Genomic DNA, 22,898 nt, shown 5'->3' with positions numbered 1-22,898 from the left:
AACTCAGCAGGCACAGACTATATTTATGAACAGCAAAGTTAGAGGCCTGTTCAAAAAAAAAAGAAAGAAAAAGAAATATGAATGTGAAAAAAGTGAAAATAAAAAGTGGTAAAATTATTATGTTTGAATTAAATGACTTTTGAGGGGAGATTGATTAAAGATGTCTCCCTGATATTTTCTCAGTAAAAAGTTTCACTCTTCTATCCACAGCCTCTTTCAAGTTTTTCTCATATTTAAAATGAATTCTTTTGTTAGAGCCTATGAAGATCAATAGAAAAAAACAAAACAAAACTCATTGTCTTTGTTTTTTGCTCAGAGTAGAGAAGCTTACTTTCTAATAAAAATATAAAAGGTGTATAGTTTTAAGCTATAAAGAACTCTGTATAATTTTAAAATTATGGTAATTATGATAATAAAAGAACTCTGTAATTTTAAGCTATAAAGAACTTTTTTTAAACTGTTCTTTTGAATGAATAAAACCAATACTGTGGAGTCACTGCTTTCAACTTGGTCTTGTTTTTGTAGTAACAAAACATGCTTCTATTTTCTTACTGCAGAGAATCTGCCAGTGTGACCTGGGATATTGAACAGGTCACTTTGTCTGATGAGGGCTCCTATGAGTGCATTGCCGTCAGCAGTGCAGGGACCGGACGGGCACAGACATTCTTCGACGTGTCAGGTAATTATCACTAATTGCTTTGCAGTTGCCCAAGTATTAATGCACCTATGGAAATGGGATGTTTGTTAATCCAGGCTTTCCTGCATATTAGCTGTGTGACCTGCCTTGGGCCAATTAATTAAGAATTCAGTACTTTGGTTCCCCTAACTATAAAAGGGTGATAATAATAGTACATCTCTATCCCATGGAGAAACTGTGAGGATTAAGTGAGATAGTATATGTTAAGAGAGTCTGGCACATAGAAGCACATAATAGACATTAGCTGTTTTTATTACTGTTGTTGTTACCATTATTACTATTGGAGGGGCTTAACAAATATTTTTTTAATCTCCATATAGCATTTTCCTTTGAGAAAATAAAATATAAGAAAATTATATTATCCATTCTGGTAACAGCAAGGTTCAACTTTCCCTTTCGCTCTCCCATATTTATAATGAGCAGAGTCCTTTCGTGAATGGATTCTGACATCTAAGTTGAAGACTACAGGGAAAGTATCATGTTAAAAAAACATAGGATCTCAGTGGCTACAATACTGGTATTAAGAAGGGCAAAAGTCATGCTAATTAGTTTACATTTAAATAGTATGTTTGCTATGAATAAATGGGCAAGGTTCAGATTATTTTATAAGGTAGAATATATGTCCGTGACAAAAATTCATTTTTTCTTCTGTTCTCCCAGAATTCTGTAAAAACCAAAAAGACTACCATGTATCATCAATGATCAGGACTTGAGCCACTTACTCAGCATCTAGAATTTATTGGAAACTTCGTTTTGACTCAGCTGTTTTCTACCTGCCTTGTAGCTAGGGTTGTTGTGTGTTGAACAGTAACCTATTGTGACCTAAACGTGCCTGTTGAGTTTATAACAATGTCTGAATTGTCAATTTAGTATTGATGTGCATTTTCTTCGGAAAATTTAAGACAGAAGAAGCTTTATGACTGTAGGGCTGTTTAGAAGCCTAGGATTTGTGCCTGTTGTCAATAAGTCCGAGCTGAACTTTAAAACAGAGGCGTGCAAGCCTGTTCTTCTTGCAGTAAATTATTTGTATTCTGTTATGCTTAGAAAAATAAAGTTTGTCTTCTGAAACAATTTAGCAAGTTGACGTGCATCGTAAACTATTCATTTTTTCATCTCCAGTAATTATGTAAAGCATTGGAATCGTGTCAACATTCCTCAGCTTCTGGAAAAACAAACACATGAGCACTTCAAGTTTTTTCCCCAGCAATATTAATTAAGGGAGGGACAACAGGGAAAGAGGTTTGAGTGAGTTGATTCAGACATCTTGCATAAATAACTGGAAAGTGCCAAAAAGAACTTGTGAACGGACTGCTAAGAATTTGGCCCTATGGTGTCAGTGACTTCCGAGTATACACTCTACACATGCCTTTCTAGTAGTAATCTGTGCCAGCCAAGCCATGGTATTGCTAGGAAGTTGTATGGTGCCAAAGCTAATTTTCAGAAATTGTGTCCCGCTTGGTTAATTAGGAAGGAAGGAGCAGAAGCATGGATCGTATGGCAATGACTGGACAGCAGAGGTAATAAGCAAATGCCCCTTTAGACTTCAGAGAGTGGACATTTCTTTCTGGGCTAACTTCCGTTTAACCTTCCAGCCTGAAACCTCCCAGGTCCCGGCTCAGCCAACCTGCTGTCACTACTAACCTGCACACCAGAATCAGATGTGAATTCACAGGATAATTAGATCTTATATTTTGGCCAGGAGTGTTGGGAAAACACAGCATAATGGAACAGTGATGTTATTTATAAAGTCAGCACCCGAGAACTGTTTGAAGAAAAGTCAAAGTTCCACCAATATGTTACTTCATTTTTTTTCAGTATTTTCTTCTCGCCAACATTTTTAAGGATTTTGGGTTCATTGGAAATATTGGTTATTGATTGTTTTAAAAGCAAAACGGGTGTAAAAGGAATTACACCTTTATATTGCCTATAAACATATAGAAACTAATGAATGGAGCTGCAGAAGCAGGAAAAAAATTCCTTACAAATGATATTTGATACTTTATTACTATGACAAAGTTATATTAATTTTACCTACTGAATTTTTCTGTTAGCATAATGTCCCTCCCCCAATACACACATACACACAATACCAAAATTTTGGCTTTAAGTAGAATTGAATAGAGAAAACTTGTCAAGGGCATGTCAGTAACAGGCAATGTTAAGTTGTAATTACAGGATGCTCTTTTAGAAAGAGTAAGACTTGGAAATAAGATTACACCACCTCATCATTTTGTAGCTAAAGAAAATGAAGCCCAGAGCAGGCAGGTGCCCCATTTCTGATCAGATGGGTGGGTAGTGAGAAGCAGATTCCTGGCCTCCTGACTCTCAGTCCAGTGATCTTTACCTAATGTCACAAGGCCTATGCTTATCATTCTTGCTAAGTTTTGAGGTTCCATCCCCGGTCCCCTACTCCTAGCCTCAGTCATTTTTTCACTTAGGAATGACTGCCCCTCCTCCTCCCGGGACCAGGCTGTTTCTGGTAATTTGTTGTCTTGGCGTCTTTTGCAAACTTCTGTAATTCTCCTTCATCATCTCGCCCATCACCAACAAATTTATTGAAACATGCATAAATATTTCAGTGTGTAGAATATGTATTATCTCTAGATATTTACGCAGTGGTGGTATTGCATGTCATGCTTAAAATCTCACCTCGTCCTGGATGTTAATAGAAAGTTGGCATTTTATGTATTTGAATTTATATTTGAAGAGGAAATAGACTCTGAGGCAGACTTTGCACGCAAGAGGGTTATTGGGGAGTTTTCTAGGGAAGAGCACCTGTAAGGAAGCAGAAGAAGTTGAAATGTGATGTTATCATAACAGGGGCCTCAGCTGATCCTACAGGGAGCCCTGGAGCTGGGAGACCTTGAATTGAGGCAAGAAAGCTGGATCTTTTTCCTTCATTAAGTGATCCCTGGAAGTGGACTGCACTGGAACGGGGGCCTAAGCTGTGCATGGTAGCTCCCTTGGCTATGAGCTCAGTAGGCAACAAGCAGAGCAGTTAGGGAAATGAGCGCCTAGGTCCTTGAGAAGGATCTAGGTGTGTACTCAGCATCCCCTGTCTGTCCATAATATGGGATTTTCTAAAAATCTCTAGTCTAGTTGAAGAAGTTTGTTTAAAAGGAACAAAAAAAGAAAACACAAAGTGTTTGTGGTCTTCAAAAAGATTTTGATAGAGTGTCAACACATTTACAAATACTCGCTTCCAGGTCTTTGGTGGTCCTTACCATCTTGTATGTTAGAATCACAGAGCATTAGTGCTAGAAGGGGTCTTTCAGGTCACCTAATTTAATCATCTCATTTTTCAGGTAGGGAAACAAATATTGTGAATAAATTGGCTTATCTAAGGTCATACACTGGTTAGGGGTAAAACTAGGCAGCCTATGTTTGCCAGATTCAACTAAAAACATAGGATGCTCAGTTAAATGTGCCTCAGATATTTCATGAGACATACTAAAATGTTATTTGATGTTTACCTAGGATTCAAATTTAGCAAAGCATCCTGTATCTTATCTGTCAAACCTAACCAGGCTTCAGTCAGACCTTTCTAACGTCCTCATGTACTCTTTCCAATTGATTCATTAGCTATTTTCACGAGATTTTAAAAACATACCAGAATGGTAAAAATTATGGATTTTTAAAATAATTTAAAATAGCATACAATCCTCTGACAATGTTTGGAAAACAAAGATAAATGTAAAGGAAAATATGAAACATATACACATTTCTCTCTCTCAGAGATGACCGCTATGGTTTTGGCATGATACTTCCAGGTTTTAATTTAGCGTCATGATCTTCCTCTGCACTTATAGTTTTTAATAAAGAAATATGAAGTTGGATCTTGAATATCTGATACTGTTTCACATTTAAACTGAAACAGACACATGGGTTTACAGCTAGTTTTTATTGCTGTATTATTGCCCAATAATGCCTTGCTATGGCAGGTTATTTTAAAGGGTTTGGGCCGAGTGAGCTTTACAGAGACATTTAGATTTACAGAATTCTGAAACCTAACTAGAACAATATGTGATTTTTCTCTAGAAATGCTGGCTAAATATTTAATTAGCAAGTGGCTTTTGACCGCATCTGAAATGAGCACACATTACTCAATTCCTACATGGTCCTATGTGTATAATTTTATTAAAAGTCTATCCCTACTGTTAACTTGACTTTCTTAAATCAAACATTCCTCCTCTTCGCTGGGAGAAATTCATCTTACTGTCCTGTTGTACAATATCTTAATGAGATAATAATCCCCATAAAGCTGATACCATTTATCTTTGCCATATCGACCATACTTCATGTGCTATTTTCTTTAAAACACTAAATAAATGGTTTTAAATTTTAAAAATCCATAAATGCTACTTTCTTTAAAATTCAAATCAAAATTTGACTCATTCTACAACCCTAAATCAGTCTTGTCATATCCTTTTGCCATGCCTCTTTGGTCCTCACATCTATAATTTACAGATTTGGACTTGAGTATACTTTGGTATGTAAACATGCATTCCTATTTAAAGCATTTTTCAGCTAGATGATAATTTTCTTGGGGTGATAGACACATGTATTAATCAATAAGTTCTGTTGCAGTGCATCTTTCCTGCCAAATACTTAATACATAATTATTGAATTTTTAAACCACCTCTATGAGTGAGCAAAATGACTTCTGGATCTTTCAATTTGAATCTTTTTATTTCACACAGAGCCCCCGCCAGTCATCCAAGTGTCTAATAATGTTACAGTCACTCCTGGAGAAAGAACAGTTTTGACATGTCTTGTCATCAGTGCAGTGGAGTACAATCTAACCTGGCAGAAGAATGACAGAGATGTCAGGCTGGCAGATCCAACAAGAGTGAGCATCTTGGCTAACCTTTCCCTGGAGCTGAGGAGTGTGAAGTTCAGTGATGCCGGAGAGTATCACTGTGTGGTTTCCAGTGAAGGAGGATCATCAGCTGCGTCAGTTTTCCTCACAGTGCAAGGTACTGTGCTTATGGTAACTTCTGAGTCATGGCAGCTTTGTCTTCCGTCTTTGACCTCTGTTCCCTTAAGCTGTCCATGTGAGGGTATCAGTTACAACTTTGAAGGATAGAATGCTTGTGGACCTTGAGGGTCTGAAGCTGACTAAACTGGAAACTAAAACATCACTAGCAAATAAATGACTTTAAAACAAACACAGCTAATCCTAGTCGTCAAAGAATTTTATTTAAGAGAATAGAATTAGAAATTGTCTCTGCGTGATTTAATAGTTTTAAATTTTCTCATCTACCTTGTGAACTTTAAGAAAAGCTAATTGTGTTAATTGGTAAAAAGAAAATTTCCCAATTTGAGTGCATTATTTGCATATTTAATTTACTTTTATGGTTTTAATTAAGTTTTAAAATGTTTCTCATCTAGGTGAAATTTTATTGAAACTTTAGCAGAGCTTTTTTTACCTTATTTATCTTAGACACACACACACATACACACACACACACACACACACACGGTACTTATTGAAAATAAGCTAATAGTAAGCCAATCTTGAATTGTCCCTATAGGCTAAGTGACATGTTCAGATAGCTGAAAACAAGTGCATTAACAATGTGATCTAATTGCTACGAAATATGTATAGTATTCAGGACCATCAAGTGAAGATCAGAAACTATTCCTAAGTATCTCTTTCAGTAGAATCATATTTGGCTTCTAAATGTCTCTAGAGTCTTAATATAATGAGCAACTTACTATTGGCAGTTTTACACTGTTTAGCTGAAAGTTTCTGTTGCTGCCTTAGCAGAATATTTCATTTCAAATCCTTGATGTGGGAGACTGATTGCATCAGAATTGGGTCTGGCTCCTTGGTTATGGTACTAGCAACAACTTTGTAACATGCCTCAAGTAACAGTGTCAGATGATTTTTTAATGTGGTTATCTAAGAGAGTGACAACTGAGTTTCAAGGCTAGCTCTTGGAATGTTATTAATGGCAAAAAAAAAAGTTAAACTACCATGAGAGTTAATAAAATGGTTGACATCTGATTCTGGTTTTCTTGCTGGTAGTTGAGATATATTCTGCAATCTGACTGTATGGCTGTATGTCTTTTGTTAGTTGATCTGCTGAAACCTCTGGGGGAGCATTGCTTTTGTAAATGGTGCACTACATTTCCGTGAGGTAAACTGCCTAGATCATTTGAGTCAATACAAGTAGTAACTTGAGTTACTAGAGTTTTGGAAGTATTTTTACCAAACTGATCGTTTCAGATAGGATAAATGCTAATGGACTTCTGAAATGTGACCTTGGTTCTTTCCCTGGAGTCCCTTAGAATGGGACTGTAAAATAAAATTAGAGCCTTCCTTATTTCCCCAAGTTAACTTTTTAGTCCTTTAGTATTGTTTAGTCAATTTGAGCAGTGGTTCTCAAACTTTCACGGATAAAGAATTATCCAAGGAACTTTTTTAAAAAGCAAATTTCTAACCCCATGCCCAGAGATTCTGATTTCACAGGCCTTGTGTAGGGCCTGGGGATCTACATTTGTAACAGACCTCTCAGGTGATTTCACGGACAACATTTTCCAAAACAGCATTTGAAACTATTCTAAGGTATAGACCTTATGATACAGAAATGCATATTTTTAAAGGAAACCCTAAAACTCTCTTCTTTTTGGTAAAATAGACTCATTATTATCTAATGATTTAAGTTCTGAGGTAAGATGTTATATACGAAATATAAATACAAAAACCATATGTCATTATATGATTACTGGCTAGCGTGTATAATCTCTAGTGGTATAAATCTGTTCAGAGGCATTATTTTATGGCCTGTCTAGTTGGTCTTGAGTTTGAGGGAACAATTTTGATGAAAAATTGTGTTGTAAAAATCTAACACAAATATATTCTAGAATTGATGGCACTGTTTAATAAAAAAAAATAAGAGACGCTAGCTAACTGTTGCCATCTGATTACGTTATGGTTGAATACATTATTGAAAAGCAGTGGATATTTGATGAAATAAACTGCTGTACCTAGGATTATAACTCATGAGACTATAGGATGCTTGCCAACTATTGACATTGAATCATAAATTGTAAATTTCATTTTTATGCAGCTACATGTTTTAAAAAGGATAAATAAAAAAAGTTCAAGAAACCTTAACAGATATAATAATTACTTGGATTGAATTCACACTTTAGGAATATTTTTCTTGCTTACAGGGGAATCAGTAGCTTAATTTATGGCCTCATTTATGTTGCCCTGCCGCTACAGATCTGTTTGGAAACTGTTTCTATCTGGAATACTTTAAAATTTAAACATCCAGATTTTACAAATTTTGGTAGTCGTTTTATGAAATATAATTGGCAAGAATTTTCTGGTTAGAAATAGCATATGTCTAGCTACTGAAACCGCTTCTCATTAACAGTAAAATATCTATAAAGACCTCAAGACACAACTGAAGAACATAAAAACCAGTTGCAATATACAGAGGCAAATATTTGGGGAGGAATTTTATGTACAATGTATGTAAAGACTATTATTTGTATCAATATGTATATAGTCTTTACCTATATTTTAAGTTCGATGGAATGAAAATTTTAATCAGCGGTCCATCTTTTTTATGTTCACGTGAAAGTAGGGAGGATGTACCTTTGCTCCTTCATTTCATAGTTTGCTCCAAAAAGAAAATGTTACTCTTTGGGAAGCCAGCGTGCTGTCTCCTTATACCTATTAGTAGCTATAACCATTCAGTTAGGAAAACAGTAGGGCAAGAAGTGGACAGGCAACCCGGCACCGTGTAGAAAATTGTAACCTGAGATAAGTTTCTCACAAATGAAAATATTTGGAAGCAAGAGAAACATTGATGGGTATGTCAGTAGGGATTTTAGAGACAAGTGGTAGCGGAGGGGAGCATCCCATCTCAGCCAGAAGGACATCATGGGTGAGAATCAGGCAAGGAGCCATGCACATCACACTCTTACTCAGCCACAGAGCTGCAAAGAGGGTTCAACTGGAACAGAAGGAGACAGAGAACAAAGCTAGTTCCTTTCAAATGCTTTGTTGACTGACACTGAGTCTGGATAGAGGCCACATCATCTGAGGATTAATAAACAGAAAATTGTTGAAACAAATATAACAAAACAGGCAAAAATAAAGCCTAGAACCTAAGGAAAAATACTGGGGAACAAAACAAGGGGGGAAAAGACTTAGAAGAAATGGATGCTTTGAAAGTAGCAGTTTATTCTAAAGACTAGAAAAAAATGTTTAGTGTCACCCATGTCTTTCAAAAAGGCCTGTGCTCCTTTAACTGGGAATATATATTTATAAAGGAAGAACTGGCTAAGATGAAAGGACAATAGCAAGTGTGATAGAAATATAAAAGGATTTGATGTTAAAAATGCAATGTTATAATGAAATCTGAATCAGATACTGAAGAACTGAATTTGTACTACATAAACATAAAATCAGGGGTAGGCTGCATAAACTTGAGAAATTCTTCCAGACTGTTGAGGAAAAGGACTGAGAGTTGAATAATATGATTTTTAAATTAGAAATAAAAACACAGAATGGAACTTTAAGGTTTAGAGGTATAGAACATATATAGGTATACAGCAAATACAACTGAAACTAAAGAAATAGTCAAAGATAGAATTGAAGAAAACTGTACAGGGAAGGAAAAAAAAAATTGTCCTGAGTGAGCAAATCAAGCAAGGTCAATGAAGGAAGAACTTCATCTAGACACATCCTGGCTGAAATTTCAAATTACTAGTGTGAGGGGAAAAAACTCCACAGCATGCAGACTAAACCAATACATTGTAAACAGAAGGGATAAAATCAGACTGGTGTCAAACTTCTCAGATATGCTAAAGGCTGGAAAGTAATCGAAGTGGATTTTTGTCATATTTTGGGTCTTAGTATCTGAGCATGTTTCCTAATCTGGAGAGGAATTCTTTACTATCTTGGAAAACAAATTTACAGCTTCCAGGGGGAAGATTGGAGGGGATAAATTGGGAGATTGGGATTGACATATACACACTACTATATATAAAATAGATAACTAATAAGGACCTACTTTATGGCACAGGGAACTCTACTCAATACTCTGTAATGACCTATATGGGAAAAGAATCTAAAAAGGAGTGGATACATGTATACGTATAACTGATTCACTTTGCTGTACAGCAGAAACTAACACAACATTGTAAATCAACTATACTCCAATAAAATTTTTTTAAAAAATAGGTGGTAGAAAACAGCTGAGATCAGATAATTCCCTTTCCCTAAACTCTTGCAGGTCACATTACCTAGAGTCAGCCGCTCAGATGCTCCCTGTGGGATTTTAATTCTTACTAAGACCATGCACATTTAAAAGACTTCAATTCTGGCAAAATGTCCTATTGGCCTTTTTCCATCATTCTGATTTCCCTCAGTGACTATTAGGCTCATTATCAATTTATCAGAAGAGCCGTGAAAAGAAACGCTAATCTCAGAAACTGGAGCTGTCTCACTAATGAGCATGAGAAAGTAAATAGGAGAGAGCCTGAGAGAATGGGTTGATACGCTAATTTCATCATGAGAATTCCTCACTATGGAGATAATGGTATAACTAGACAGAGAAATTTTTTTCAGAAAACCCTGCAGGATTTACCGCAAGACTTAGAAGTACAGCTGTGCAAAAAAAAAGCCAAATAGGAGCTATGCATAGTTATGCTAGGAGGAAAATTAAAAAACAAAAACCAGATCGATATATACAAAAATGTGATGATTGGTGGCAGTGGAGCTATAAGTGACTTTTTAATTTATGCTTTTCTGTACTTGAAAAAAGTATTTAATAGAAATGAATTATTTTAAAACTTTGTGTAAATAGGATTTTAAAATTTTGAAAACGCTGACATTAATTTTATTGGGGAGATCAAATTACATGTGGGTAATATGTTTTTTTCTTTGCTAAATATTCTATAAATTTGCTTTATCACTTTTATATTTAAAATAAAGACACAATTAAGAAAGTAAATAAATTTAAAAATAAGGAATGATTAAGAAAATAAATTAGGAAATAATGCCTCTCAAAAAGTGTCATTAGAAATTTTGAAAGTACAAAAAATCATATTTGAAGCTTAAGGGTCTGGAATTTTATAGGATTATATCACAGAGTAATCTGTTTTAAATCATTTCTGAACCCAAGTGACGTAAGAGAAAGGAGAAATGCGGAAGGTTGGAGGTTCCTTAAAAAACTACAAATAGAACTACCATATGATCCAGTAATCCCACTCCTGGGCATATACCCAAAGAAAATCATAATCCCAAAAGAAACTTGTACCATAATGTTTATTGCAGCACTATTTACAATAGCCAGGACATGGAAGCAACCTAAATGCCCATCAACAAACGAATGGATAAAGAAGATATGGCATATATATACAACGGAATATTACTCAGCTATCAAAAGGGATGAGATGGAGCTATATGTAATGAGGTGGATAGACCTACAGTCTGTCACACAGAGTGAAGTAAGTCAGAAAGAGAAAGACAAATATTGTATGCTAACTCACATATACGAAATCTAAAAATGGTACTGATGAACTCAGTGACAAGAACAAGGACGCAGATGCAGAGAATGGACTGGAGAACTCGAGGTTTGGGAGGGGGCGGGGGGGCGGGGGATGAAGGGGAAGCTGAGACGAAGTGAGAGAGTAGCACAGACATATATATACTACCAACTGTAAAGTAGATAGCCAGTGGGAAGTTGTTGTATAACAGAGGGAGTTCAACTCGAGAATGGAAGATGCCTTAGAGGAGTGGGACGGGGAGGGTGGGGGGGACTTGAGGGAGGGTGGGGTGGGAGTCAAGGGAGGGAGGGAATACGGGGATATGTGTATAAAAACAGATAATTGAACTTGGTGTACCCCCCAAAAAATAATAAATAAATAAAATTTAAAAAAAATAAACAGGTGGTGTCTCTGATAAAAAAAAAGAGAGAGAGAGAAAGGAGAAATGCGGAATATCAATTGGTAATTAAATTAGGTTTTCCTATAATTACCATTATACATGATATACATTAGAAAATGGGTATCAACCCAAGCCTGATGGATTTAAGTGAACTGGAAAGATGTCCAGATGTTGGAGAGGTTAAATGATGCAATGTGATAGCTTTTACAGTGCAGGGACTGCTGCGAAGAGATAGAACAGATGAGGAATCAGCAAACACTTCAGGCCATTAAATTATCCAGATGAAGCTACAAACATTTAAAAACTTTTGAGAAGTTGTGATGTACATTATGCCATCTAACCCTCACAAATTGTGTGTATTTGTATCTGAATTTTGCCCATAAAGATGAATAGCCTCTGTGGGGTTACTGACTTGCCCTCAGTTACAAAGCCAGAAAGTGGCACAGCCCAGATCTGAACTAGGTCTTTCCATCATTCAGCATAGTGCACAGAAGTGTCTGTATGTGCTATTAGCAGGCCTAAGGTACAGGTGGGTAGAAGAAAGTATAAAAAGAGAAAATAAAGCTTCCTTGAGTATAAATAGGAAAGTGAGAGTAATGAAATAATTTTGTTTTAAATAGAAAAGATACAAAGTGCCTGCAAGTTCCTGTCACGTGGGTAAAGAATATCTGGAAATCTAAATCTAAATTAAAAAAAAAACAAAACAGTTTGTGACTCCTCTGACCTGTGCTCTGGTAAAGTAGCTGGTAAGGAACAGCCTAGAGGAAAGAGAGAACTGGGAATATGCACACAGAGACCATGTAAGATGACTGGACTGTAAACTACATTAGGGAAGGACCCAGTTTTCTTCAGTTTGGGGTCTTTAGTGCCGACATCATATTTAGCACATAGTACTGCATGCACATAGGTCTGTAGGAAGACTGAATCAAGAGCAGAGTGCTTAGTTAGGCAAAAGAACTATTGCCAAGTCTGAAAAATCCTATGTCAGAACATGTACTAAAAATTTACTTAATTCAGATTCCCTTGAAACATTAATTAATGTTTCTTTGAGTTATTGCTTTAGAAGTTAACTCAACTGAAAAGCAAATTCTGTTTGTAAAGATTATAGGAAAAACATGATGACTTGCTATTTTTATACATAAGCAAGGAGCTTTGATATTTGGCTATTATGAAGAAAAATTGAATCAGAGCTAATACACAAAGTAGGAGTATTTATTGCTGCATCTGCAGGAGGGCATGATATGTTAGGAGCATTTGATTATTGAGACTGCAAAGCTGATAGATAGCTGTTATGTTGATGACATCTTCCTTTATGCTATTTCCCACGGCAGTATCTACATCACACTGTGTCAGGTATATTTTTTTCCCATAATAATGAAACCAGTACTGAAATGCATGAAGTGCCTTGACCAAAAGCACATTTTTACGAAAGGTCAGAGGTGGTATCTAATCTGTCCATTTGTTTCTATGTTTATTCACTCGTTCATGTATTTACCAAAAATTTAAGTGTCAGGCATTCTGCTCCTTGCTGAGGATATAAATGAGAAGAAAACAACATCCTACCCCTCAGTAAGTTCATAGTAAAGGAAAAGAGATAAGTAAATTTAAACAATAAATATTTATTACCTAACAGGATAGGAACTTCACCAAGGTACTACAAGAGCCTTGCATACTGTCTCAGTAATGAGTGGAGATTGAAAAGGGCTTCACACAGGAGATGGTGTCTGAGGTGTCCACTGGAATATGAGCCAGCATTTGCCAGGGAGAAGTCAGGAAAGCCTTTCTAGATCCAAACCCTCCTCCAAACCCTACATGTGCAAAGCCATGGAAAAATGAGAACACAGAAACGTGAGCTTGCTGAGAGTGAGGGTCTGACTGAATAGGGATCTTTGTCCCCATGAAGGTATGATTTTCTTTTTCCTGCTGTCTTCAGTAATCTTTTCAGTATACACAGAGAAGGATCATTTAGGTTTGTGGTTTTGTGATGTTGGTTCAGCAAAAGACAAGGAAACTGGGAAAAAAAGTGTAGTGATGCTCTGTGGAGTTTAGGCTGGATAAAGAAAGAAGAGAGAGTTAAAGGCATGGTTTGATAGAATGGAATAAAAAAGAAGGTTCAAAGGAGTTGAGTCCATCATGAACCTGGAGAAGGGACGTGTGGGAGTCAGGAAGTGACAGCTGGAAGGATGGGAGGTTGTGACTCAGATTGGACTCCCAACACTAAATGTTCTTCCAATCCCATTGTGGGTTGTTTCCCTGATAAGATAACTAAGGTAGCAAATGAATTTGTCTGGCAAAATAAGTCAATTGCCAGATTTTAAAATCTTTCCTTCCACGAGTGCTATGTAGATCCACTTTTCATATGCTTTTGATTCTATGACTATCACGTGATACTTTGTAAAAATAAACTCTTTTTTTGTAAACTGTGACCACATTTTTTAAAAGACCTATTCTTTTCAGAGCAGTTTTAGGTTCACAGCAAAATTAAAAGGAAGGTACAGAGATTTGCCATATGCCCCCCTGCCCCCACATATGCGTAACTTCTCCCATTATCAACATCTCCCACCAGAGTGGTACATTTGTTACAAGTGATGATCCTGCATGGACACATCATAATCACCCAGAGTCCATAGTTTACATTATAATTCATTTTTGGTGTTGTACATTCTGTGGGTTTGAACAAGTGTATAATAACATGTATCCATCATCATAGTAACCATACAATTTTGCTGCCTTGAAAATCCTCTCTGTTCTGCCCATTCATCTGTTTCTCCCACCTACCCCAGGCCCTGAAACCCACTTATCTTTTTACTATCTCTATAGTTTTGCCTTTCCCAAAATGTCATATGCTTGGAATCATTCAGTAACTAGCCATTTCAGATTGGCTCCTTTCATTAAAATTCCTCATGTCTTTTCATTACTTGATAGCTCATTTATTTTCAGCACTGAATGATATTCGGTTGTCTGAATGTAGGTAATCAACTTTTTATACTCAAAAGATATTCTTGCCATAACTGATTCTGAATCAGGACATACAAGTAGATATATATAAAGCTTTATTAGTGTCCTTCTAATATGCCAAGAAGTAATAATGGTAATTATGATTTGCTACTTTTTCCCAAGTCAAGTGAGAATGTATGTCTAAACTTTGGACTTCCTCTTTAATTTGGAAATTCTGTGATTTTGGAAAATTGTTATAAAGAGGATCTAGTAAACAAAAGGCAATGCAATAAGCAATGCTTGTCACCATTTAATGGAAGATTTTCTTTTTTTAAAAACAATTTTATTGGAGTATAGTTGATTTACAAGATTTTCTAAGTAAGAAATACTAAACTTTAAAAATTCTTTTCTTCTTATCAACCATATATTTTCTAAGTAAGAAATACTAAACTTTAAAAATTCTTTTCTTCTTATCAACCATATTTATTGTCTTAATCTGTTTTGGTTAATCATCCAAAGAAGCTCCTGAATTCATGATTTATTGTTGTTGTTAAGGAAAGAAAAAATTTAACAAACAATGTTAATGTATAAATAATGTTACATTAGGAATCACTTAAAATGGGTATTAAGGCAGCAAACGTTTGGTACATTTACATATTCTTATATCTTATATTGGAAAAATAAAAGTTGTACATTTTGAAGAAAAGTCTTGATGCATATTTGCCATTAAGATTTTGTCATTAAAATAGAATGTAGCCTAAATTTATCATTGTTTGCCTCTGAAATTATTGCCTTTCTTTTATTAACTGAATTTCATAACCACACTGGAATTTGGGTCTGGAATTTTTTTGCAAATCTAGCACGTTACTGTCAATATTAGGTCTGTGCCTGTGTGTTTTATTGCCATTGTTCCCACCTACTGGTAAGTCAGTGAATTAGTGTCCTTCTCTCTGAGATTTAATAGTCTTTCTCTCTAGTCCAGCACTGTCCAGTAAAACTTTATGTAATGATGGAAATGTTGTGTATCTGTGCTGTCCCACACAGTAGCTACTAGCTGCATGTGGAAATTTAGCACTTAAAATGTGGCTAGTGCACCTAAGGAGCTTGTTTTGAAATTTGATTTTGTTTTGGAAATTTTAAATTTGAATTAAATAGGCATGTAGCTAATGAATACAGCTCTATTTTTTCTGGAGGAAAAAAGGCAAAAATAGCAAGAGCAGAAGTCTTAGGAAACATATTGCTCCTGCCATGTAGACTAACCACTATTGTAATTCGTTTGAATTATTGCCATTCAGGAATAATTCTACCATTTTGGGAAAGTTGTAGCCAGGTCTTCATATTTCCGTTGATGAGATTTCATTTGGAAATGTTGCATTTGATTCCATATCTTTGGAATTTCAGTGGCCCTTGCCTCTTTTTGCAGGCAATTGATCTCTTTTTGTTTGTTTGGCTGATTGGTTAGTTTTAAGTTTTCATCCTTTGCTCTTTGGAAAGAATCCCTGGCCACTTAAGCAAACTGTCTAGTAGTCCTGGAAAAACTTAAAAAAATATATTACATTGCCATTTCTACTCATTATTGATTCAGTAAAAATTAAGCAAGCACATCTATCCCTTGTAAATCCCTCTTAGTAAAATTTTGTTACCCTCATATGCAAGCTTCACACTTAAAAGTTAGTTACCACTAGAACTAGCTAGAGTTGCCTTCCTAATCAGAAAATGAAATAATGCATTTTTGAACAATGTCAATATGTTGTAAATAAACTGATTGAGCTAAATCAGTAGGTATACATCTGTTAGAATAGGACACAGCTACTAATTACAATTCTCAGCAGGCTCAGTGATAGTCATTATGTAACCTTTTGAAGTTAGCTTTTTCTATAGTAAATACCGATGTTTAGAAGGATCAGAGATTCTGTAAAATACATTTTCAGGTTTTAGGATTCAATGGAAACTAGCTTCAGTAATTAAATATTTTTTTCCAGTTTCTCATTGTAGCATTGCTTGATGTTAGACCATGCAACACTTTAAGGGAATATACTATCCACAGTGAAAAATATATTTGGGAACAGTTGTAAGACAGTTCCATTACGTTTTTAGAAATATAAGTTGGTTAGGGGGTTGGGCTGAATGTAGGTGTTAACTACCTTCAAAATAAGGAAATTTTCTTAGCTCTTATTGTGAGAACTCAAGTAAGAAACTTAATACTAAAAACTAGTTAATGGAGTATCTTTCTTCTCATCAGAGTCTTAATTCCTTATGACATAAAGTTATCATTAGGAACATTTAGAAGCTTGGGAATCTTACATCACAGAGATCAATTGACAGCCTTGAAATACACTTTTTCCAAGAATGTAATTTAATGCCTATTTACACAACAGCAGTTGATAATCGGTTGTTCCACTAGGTTCCTCTTGGGCAGAAATCCTTTTGGAGGAGAGAAATAAAAGCTTCTAAAACTTTATAGTCCTATTTCTTTTGAACATGAAAAGTTACTGAGATAAAAATCCTTTCATGGTTGATTCTGTTAATCCGATTGCTTTTTGGGGTAATAGAAGCTCTAGACCAGGAAGTAGGGTATTAAGATCTATTTTCAGGAATCATACCTTATTCCTCTCTCTCTCTCTTTTTCTCCCTCTCTCTCTCTCTCTCCCCTTTCTACAGGCCACACAAACGCAGTGTATCAGTTTTTAGAATTGATTTCCCACACCCTTTTTATTTCTGGACACCTATATGGGACATGTTTTCTAAGGGGCACTGATGCTGGAATCAGTGGATAATTGGCTGTGCTGATAGGAATCGGTGTGAATGATCTAATGGGAACTTTCGAGTTCAGGTGGAATTATCCCAGATGTAGTGATGTTTTCCGGCTGAGGTGCTGCCCACTTTCCATGTGCATGGGTAGCTCAGTTCTTCACTGCCTCTCACGTCACTCCCTTCCTGACTGTCTCCCTGGCACCACCCTCATTCCCCTTGTGATTCACATGCCTAAACTAAATCCATAAAAATACTCTTTTTAGGGACTTCCGTTCTTCTGATTTTGTTGCCCCAATCTACTCCATAGAACCGTCAGGTGAGTTTTCACTAAATATTCCTTTATATGTCCATCGATTCAGACCCTTTTTGTGGTTTCCTAATTACCCAGAATAAAACTTACACCCCTCAGTTCTCTACAAGCTGACTCTTTCATATCACTTTCAGCATTTTATCTTCACCCTTTATCCACATAAAACCATGTATGGAAAAGAAAAACAGAAATAAAAATGTTTCCTTTCAATATATGAAAGCTATTTATCTTAAAAGAATTAGATATTCATATATCTTTTCCATTATTCATGTTTCCTTAATGTGGATAACTGAATATTTGAACTTACTGTTAAGGCTTCACCTCTAATTATTGATTAAAAGTAGAGAAGCTATTAGATTAATTCTTTTGTCCATAAAATAGTACTAATGCTGCTAAATTTTATATGTCAGAGTAGTATCAGGTAGATAATTTTTGGTGTCTCTATATGGGGTTTGAATTTTCTTTGTATTGAGTTTCTCAAAAAGGTGAATAGGCACTGCTCTTACTCTGTCTTCAATCTCTAGAACTGAGTTTTTGATGGCCACTGAATGTTTTCTCTCAAGCTCCATGTTCTTCGTACCTTCAGTGAATTCCTGTTTCCTAGTGCTTCAACTCTATCCCCTGCTTTGTTACCTTCCATTCCTCCATGATTTGCCCCAACTCCACATCTCATACTTGAGTCACAGGGGCATCCTGACTGCCTCCAAATTACATCATTCTCTTTCTAGTTCTGTGACTTAGCTCATAAAGCTGTTTGATTTTAATGTTCTCTACCTATATCCTACCTATAAAGCTAAGCCCCTCTCATAAAACCACCTCCTTTCTGAAAATTGTTGGTCTCTTTTTTCTGATTTACTGTAGAACTTTTTTTTTTAATTTTATGTATTTATTTATCCGCTGCGTCGGGTCTTTTGTTGCTGCACACAGGCTTTCTCTAGTTGTGGCGATTGGGGGCTACTCTTTGTTGCAGTGTGCAGGCTTCTCACTGCAGTGGCTTCTCTTGTTGAGAGCAAGGGGTCTAGGCAAGTGGACTTCAGTAGTTGCCGCACGCAGGCTCAGTAGTTGTGGCTCGAGGGCTCTAGATCGCAGGCTCAGTAGTTGTGGTGTATGGGCCTAGTTGCACCACAGCATGTAGGATCTTCCCAGACCAAGGATTGGCAGGTGGATTCTTAACCACTGTGCCACCAGGGAAGTCCCTCTGTAGAACTTTATTTTTTTGCTACACAATTCTGCACTTAGTCATGATCAATTTCATGTGTATAGTTGTTTATCCCCAATCAGTGAGATACTTACTGCCTTTAAAAAAAAAATCATAATGCCTTGCACAGAAAGAAAAACACAGTTGTACCCAATGGATGTGTGCTCCTTAACTGCTGAATGGACCTCAAAGTAACAATAACAGACTATAAGGAAAATTGGGGTCAACAGCCTTATCTTTCATGTTTCCATGTTAACTTCAATGGCTTATTTGATTCACATCAACAGTTTTAGATTTCGTAAGTACTTTCTTTTCCTGTTATAGCACATGCCAGCATCTGACTACTTACATTTAAAACCATATTTTATAACAAGATCTGATAATTATATGGTGAAAAAATTAATAGAGATGTTATTTTTGAAGTACTGTTTAAACTAGTTCTTAAGAGTTCTGTCATGTGAATTTTGCAAAATTTTATGAAATCGGCTAAAACAATTTATCACTTTTAAGGTGACACAGTGGCCCGCTAAATTTCCAAATGCTTGTACTGGTCAAGCTGAGGAGGAAAAATTGGAATAAGTGTAGCAGTAATTATTTATATGAAATGAGCTTAAAGTTTTGTTCAAAACAGACTATCTGGGAACAGAAAAAATTTTCCGCCGATTCCATTGATTTCTCCTTTATGAGGGGAATTTTTGAAGCTGAAATTGAACATGGGCGTCCTGGTTAAATTTGAGCATATTCAGTGTAGAACTGACATTTCCTCCACAATCACATGCTGCCACATGGAATGCAAAGGGCCAGACAAAGCCTCCTTTCCTTCTTCTATGTTTGTATGAACCCGAGAAGTATTAATTTGCCTTCTGTGTTGTCAGGAAAGGGTAGATGTCTGTCACTAATTAGCCCATGTCACTAGAGAGAATTTTGCAATAAAAAAGGAAATACTTCTCAAGCTGATTGATGAAGTAAGTCCCTAATGACCAGAATTACTTCACTAAGAATGAAATTGATATTATCATAACCATATGCTCATTACATCATCATAACTCTTTTTTAACATGTGCCAGGTGACATAGGTATTGGTGTGTGTTTTTTTTTTCCATCAGGGAAACTAAATTTATCTATTTGTATTGAAATTTCTAATACATTTTCAGCATCTAGAAACATCTCGAATTTCAGAGGAATCAAATAACATGTAAGTATTATTTATCACTAGGATGTATAATCTAAATACTATATGCAAGTGTGAGAAATGCGATCGTTTCATGTGTAATTGTCTAGATAATACATTTGTACATATACATTTTAAATACTGCATATTTATTTCATTATTCTTTGTCATACTTTACCATATAATGGAATATAAATAATAGCAAAAATTATGTAGTGCTTACTATTTGCCAGGAATTTTTTTAAGTGTTTTATGTGTATTAATTTAGCTAGTTCACAATAAGCCTATGAATTAGATACCATTATCTCCATCAAAGTGTAGACCAGATACCATGGATTATTTAATCATTTTGAGCCTTAGTTTTTTAATCTGTAAAATGACAGGAATACTTCACAGGGTTATTTAGAAAAATAAATGATGGGTCTAGAGTTAGATACTTGGCACATAGGTACTCAGTAACTTCTGCCCACCTTTCTGTTTCAATGAACTGACTACTAGAAAGAGATTTAGTTCCTAACTGTACATAATATGTTTTGTATGCAGCATTCTCTGAGATCTTTGAGGTCATAAAGTGTCAGAAACATAGTAGGTACTCAGTGATTATTTTGTGAAAGAATGAAAACACAAAAGTTTGCCCAAGTACAAAAATATACCAGTGGTGAAAAATATTTTAAATTATTGCTTAAGTAATTCAAATCATTACCATTGTCTGATTATTTTGTTGATGGTAATTAAAGCACCTTGAAGAGAAAGGCCTTAGGTTTTGCCTTTGAGAGTTTCCTACCAGAGGCATAGCAGTGACAAATCAAACGCAATTGACCACTAACAGGAAATGTGCCTCTTGCATATAAGGATGATGTTGGAGATTTTCAAGAGTGAAGTGAGACTTTATCTTCCTTGGTCTTTGTAGTAGGAGCAATGGCTGTTTTCATGCTCTCTTATAATGCATTTTGCCAACCTTAGCATTAACAATATATTAAGACACCTACGTCTTAAAGTAGTATTGTTTATTCTTAGTATCCTAATCTATGCTTAACATTTTAAAATCATTGGTGAGGAATTATAAAAACTCACATATTTTTCTTTTGTTATGGTTAAAATATACCTAATAGAGTGCCATGTTCCCATTGCTTTGGCTACTGAACAGCAAGTAATTATTTATGGTGATGGTGCCGATGGTGGTTGGTGGTGGTGGTGGTGATGATGGTGCTTATTGTGGTGCTGAGATGAGATTGAAAACCAACTGAGAATGGATTACTTCTCCTCAAAGCCTAAAATTGGACTCTGGACTGTGATGAAGTTAAACTACGGTTCTTCAATACCTTGTTCTTTTTCCATTACAACTACTTTTTAAAAACAAGATGGATTTTTTTCCTAGGAATTAAAAAAAAAAATGTAACAGTTGAAATAATTATAGTGAGGTCTAGTACATCCTTATTTAGCCTAATCAAGTAAGGGCTGAATCATTGTGGTCATCTTTATTCAACTGTTATTTGGTCGAAATCCCATTTTGCTTCCCTGTGTTTGTTCATGTCCTTTATGATTTTCTTATCAGGACAAATATTCCGTCCTGAGCAGTGGTAAATTTCTCACCTTCTGTGGGATGATGTCATCCCATTTGTATGTTGCACACAGACTTATTTCATGACCCTAAGCAGCACCCTATATTCAGGCTTTATTTGAGAAACGACCTCTTAGCTCTGTACATCCTGGTTTGGGAAACTGACATTTATTTTCACTTTGATATCTGAACTACAGAGCCTACCAGTGGGATTCTTGCTGGGAGATATGCCAAGCCAGTTCTGGCAGACGCCATTGGAAGGCATCACGTTTAGACAGAAATCCCAAGAGCTGCTGAATCTTTGTAGTAATCCTATGTCAAAATGAGGTAGACATTAGAAACCTTTTATTTTAGGAAGGTGGGAATAAATGTCGGTATTCAAAAAATTCCAAAGAGAAACAACTGCTCATTTTTTTTCACCTCTTCCCCTGAAGATTGGCTGCAGCACCCCCACCGCGTATGTAGTACTCCAGCATTTCAGAACTGATGGACTCCAGATGGAATCACAAATTGAACTTACTGGCCACGGCCAGTCTGCCCTTGACCTCACACATTTCTCTAGTCCTATGTTCACCAAGAAGAAACCATGGAATAATAAGACTGTCAACCAAGTCCACTGGCCGGAAAAACCCTTTAAACATTAACTTCAAAGACAAACATTATTTGAAAAACACAATGTAAACAGGAAAAAAAAAGAGGGTGATTATAAGCTGCTAGCAATTAGGCACTAATTAGGTTTGTTCCGTTCTGTAGCTGCCCAGTCCAGCAGCACCGTTTGTATCGCTTTCAAATGTATGGGGATTCCCCAGGCTAGTTTTTCTTGGTGAGACCAAACCACAATTTGTGGATTAACTTATAATAAAGATACATCATAAATATACCCAGATCTAACTGACGAACTGAATTCTCAATTTCATTTATAGTAAAATCCCAATTGACTAGAAAGCTGACACCATGTCTGTTTGATTCATCAGTGTATCCCACAGAGCCTGGAACACAATAATTATTGCAAAAAGCACATCATTGAATTTATTTTTGTTAATACTCATGATGTCTATGTCAAACATTGTGGAAATGAATTTATTTTTAGATGATTGAGTGGGGGATATTTACACTAAGTAAATTATTTAACTACCAGTTATAAAATACATAAGTCACAGGGATATAATGTACAGCACAGCAACTACAGTCAACATTAAAACAATTTTGTATGTTGACTAGTCTATAAAAATAGCTAATCACTATGTCATATACCTGAAATTAATATAATATTATGAGTCAATTATACTTGAATAAAATAGAAAAATAAACAGGCTTTAAAGAAAGTCATTAAATATTTCTTTGATGATTATTTCTTA

The 22,898-nt window shown here is 35.7% G+C and overlaps 1 protein-coding gene across 1 annotated transcript in view; it reads left to right on the top strand.

Moving 5' to 3' along the window:
* HMCN1 (hemicentin 1) overlaps nt 1–22,898 on the top strand; it is a 460,484-nt gene that overhangs the window by 182,159 nt on the left and 255,427 nt on the right. Inside the window, exons 10-11 of the mRNA XM_057725744.1 lie at nt 558–679; nt 5,398–5,673. Of these exons, the coding sequence (XP_057581727.1) occupies nt 558–679; nt 5,398–5,673 (398 nt within the window). The remainder of the gene's footprint in view (nt 1–557; nt 680–5,397; nt 5,674–22,898) is intronic.

Source organism: Hippopotamus amphibius, chromosome 3 (genome assembly GCF_030028045.1).
Source record: "Hippopotamus amphibius kiboko isolate mHipAmp2 chromosome 3, mHipAmp2.hap2, whole genome shotgun sequence".
In the NCBI taxonomy this organism is placed as follows: domain Eukaryota; kingdom Metazoa; phylum Chordata; class Mammalia; order Artiodactyla; family Hippopotamidae; genus Hippopotamus; species Hippopotamus amphibius.
Note: the sequence above shows the minus strand (reverse complement) of the source record. Positions and strands in the feature narration are given on the sequence as shown.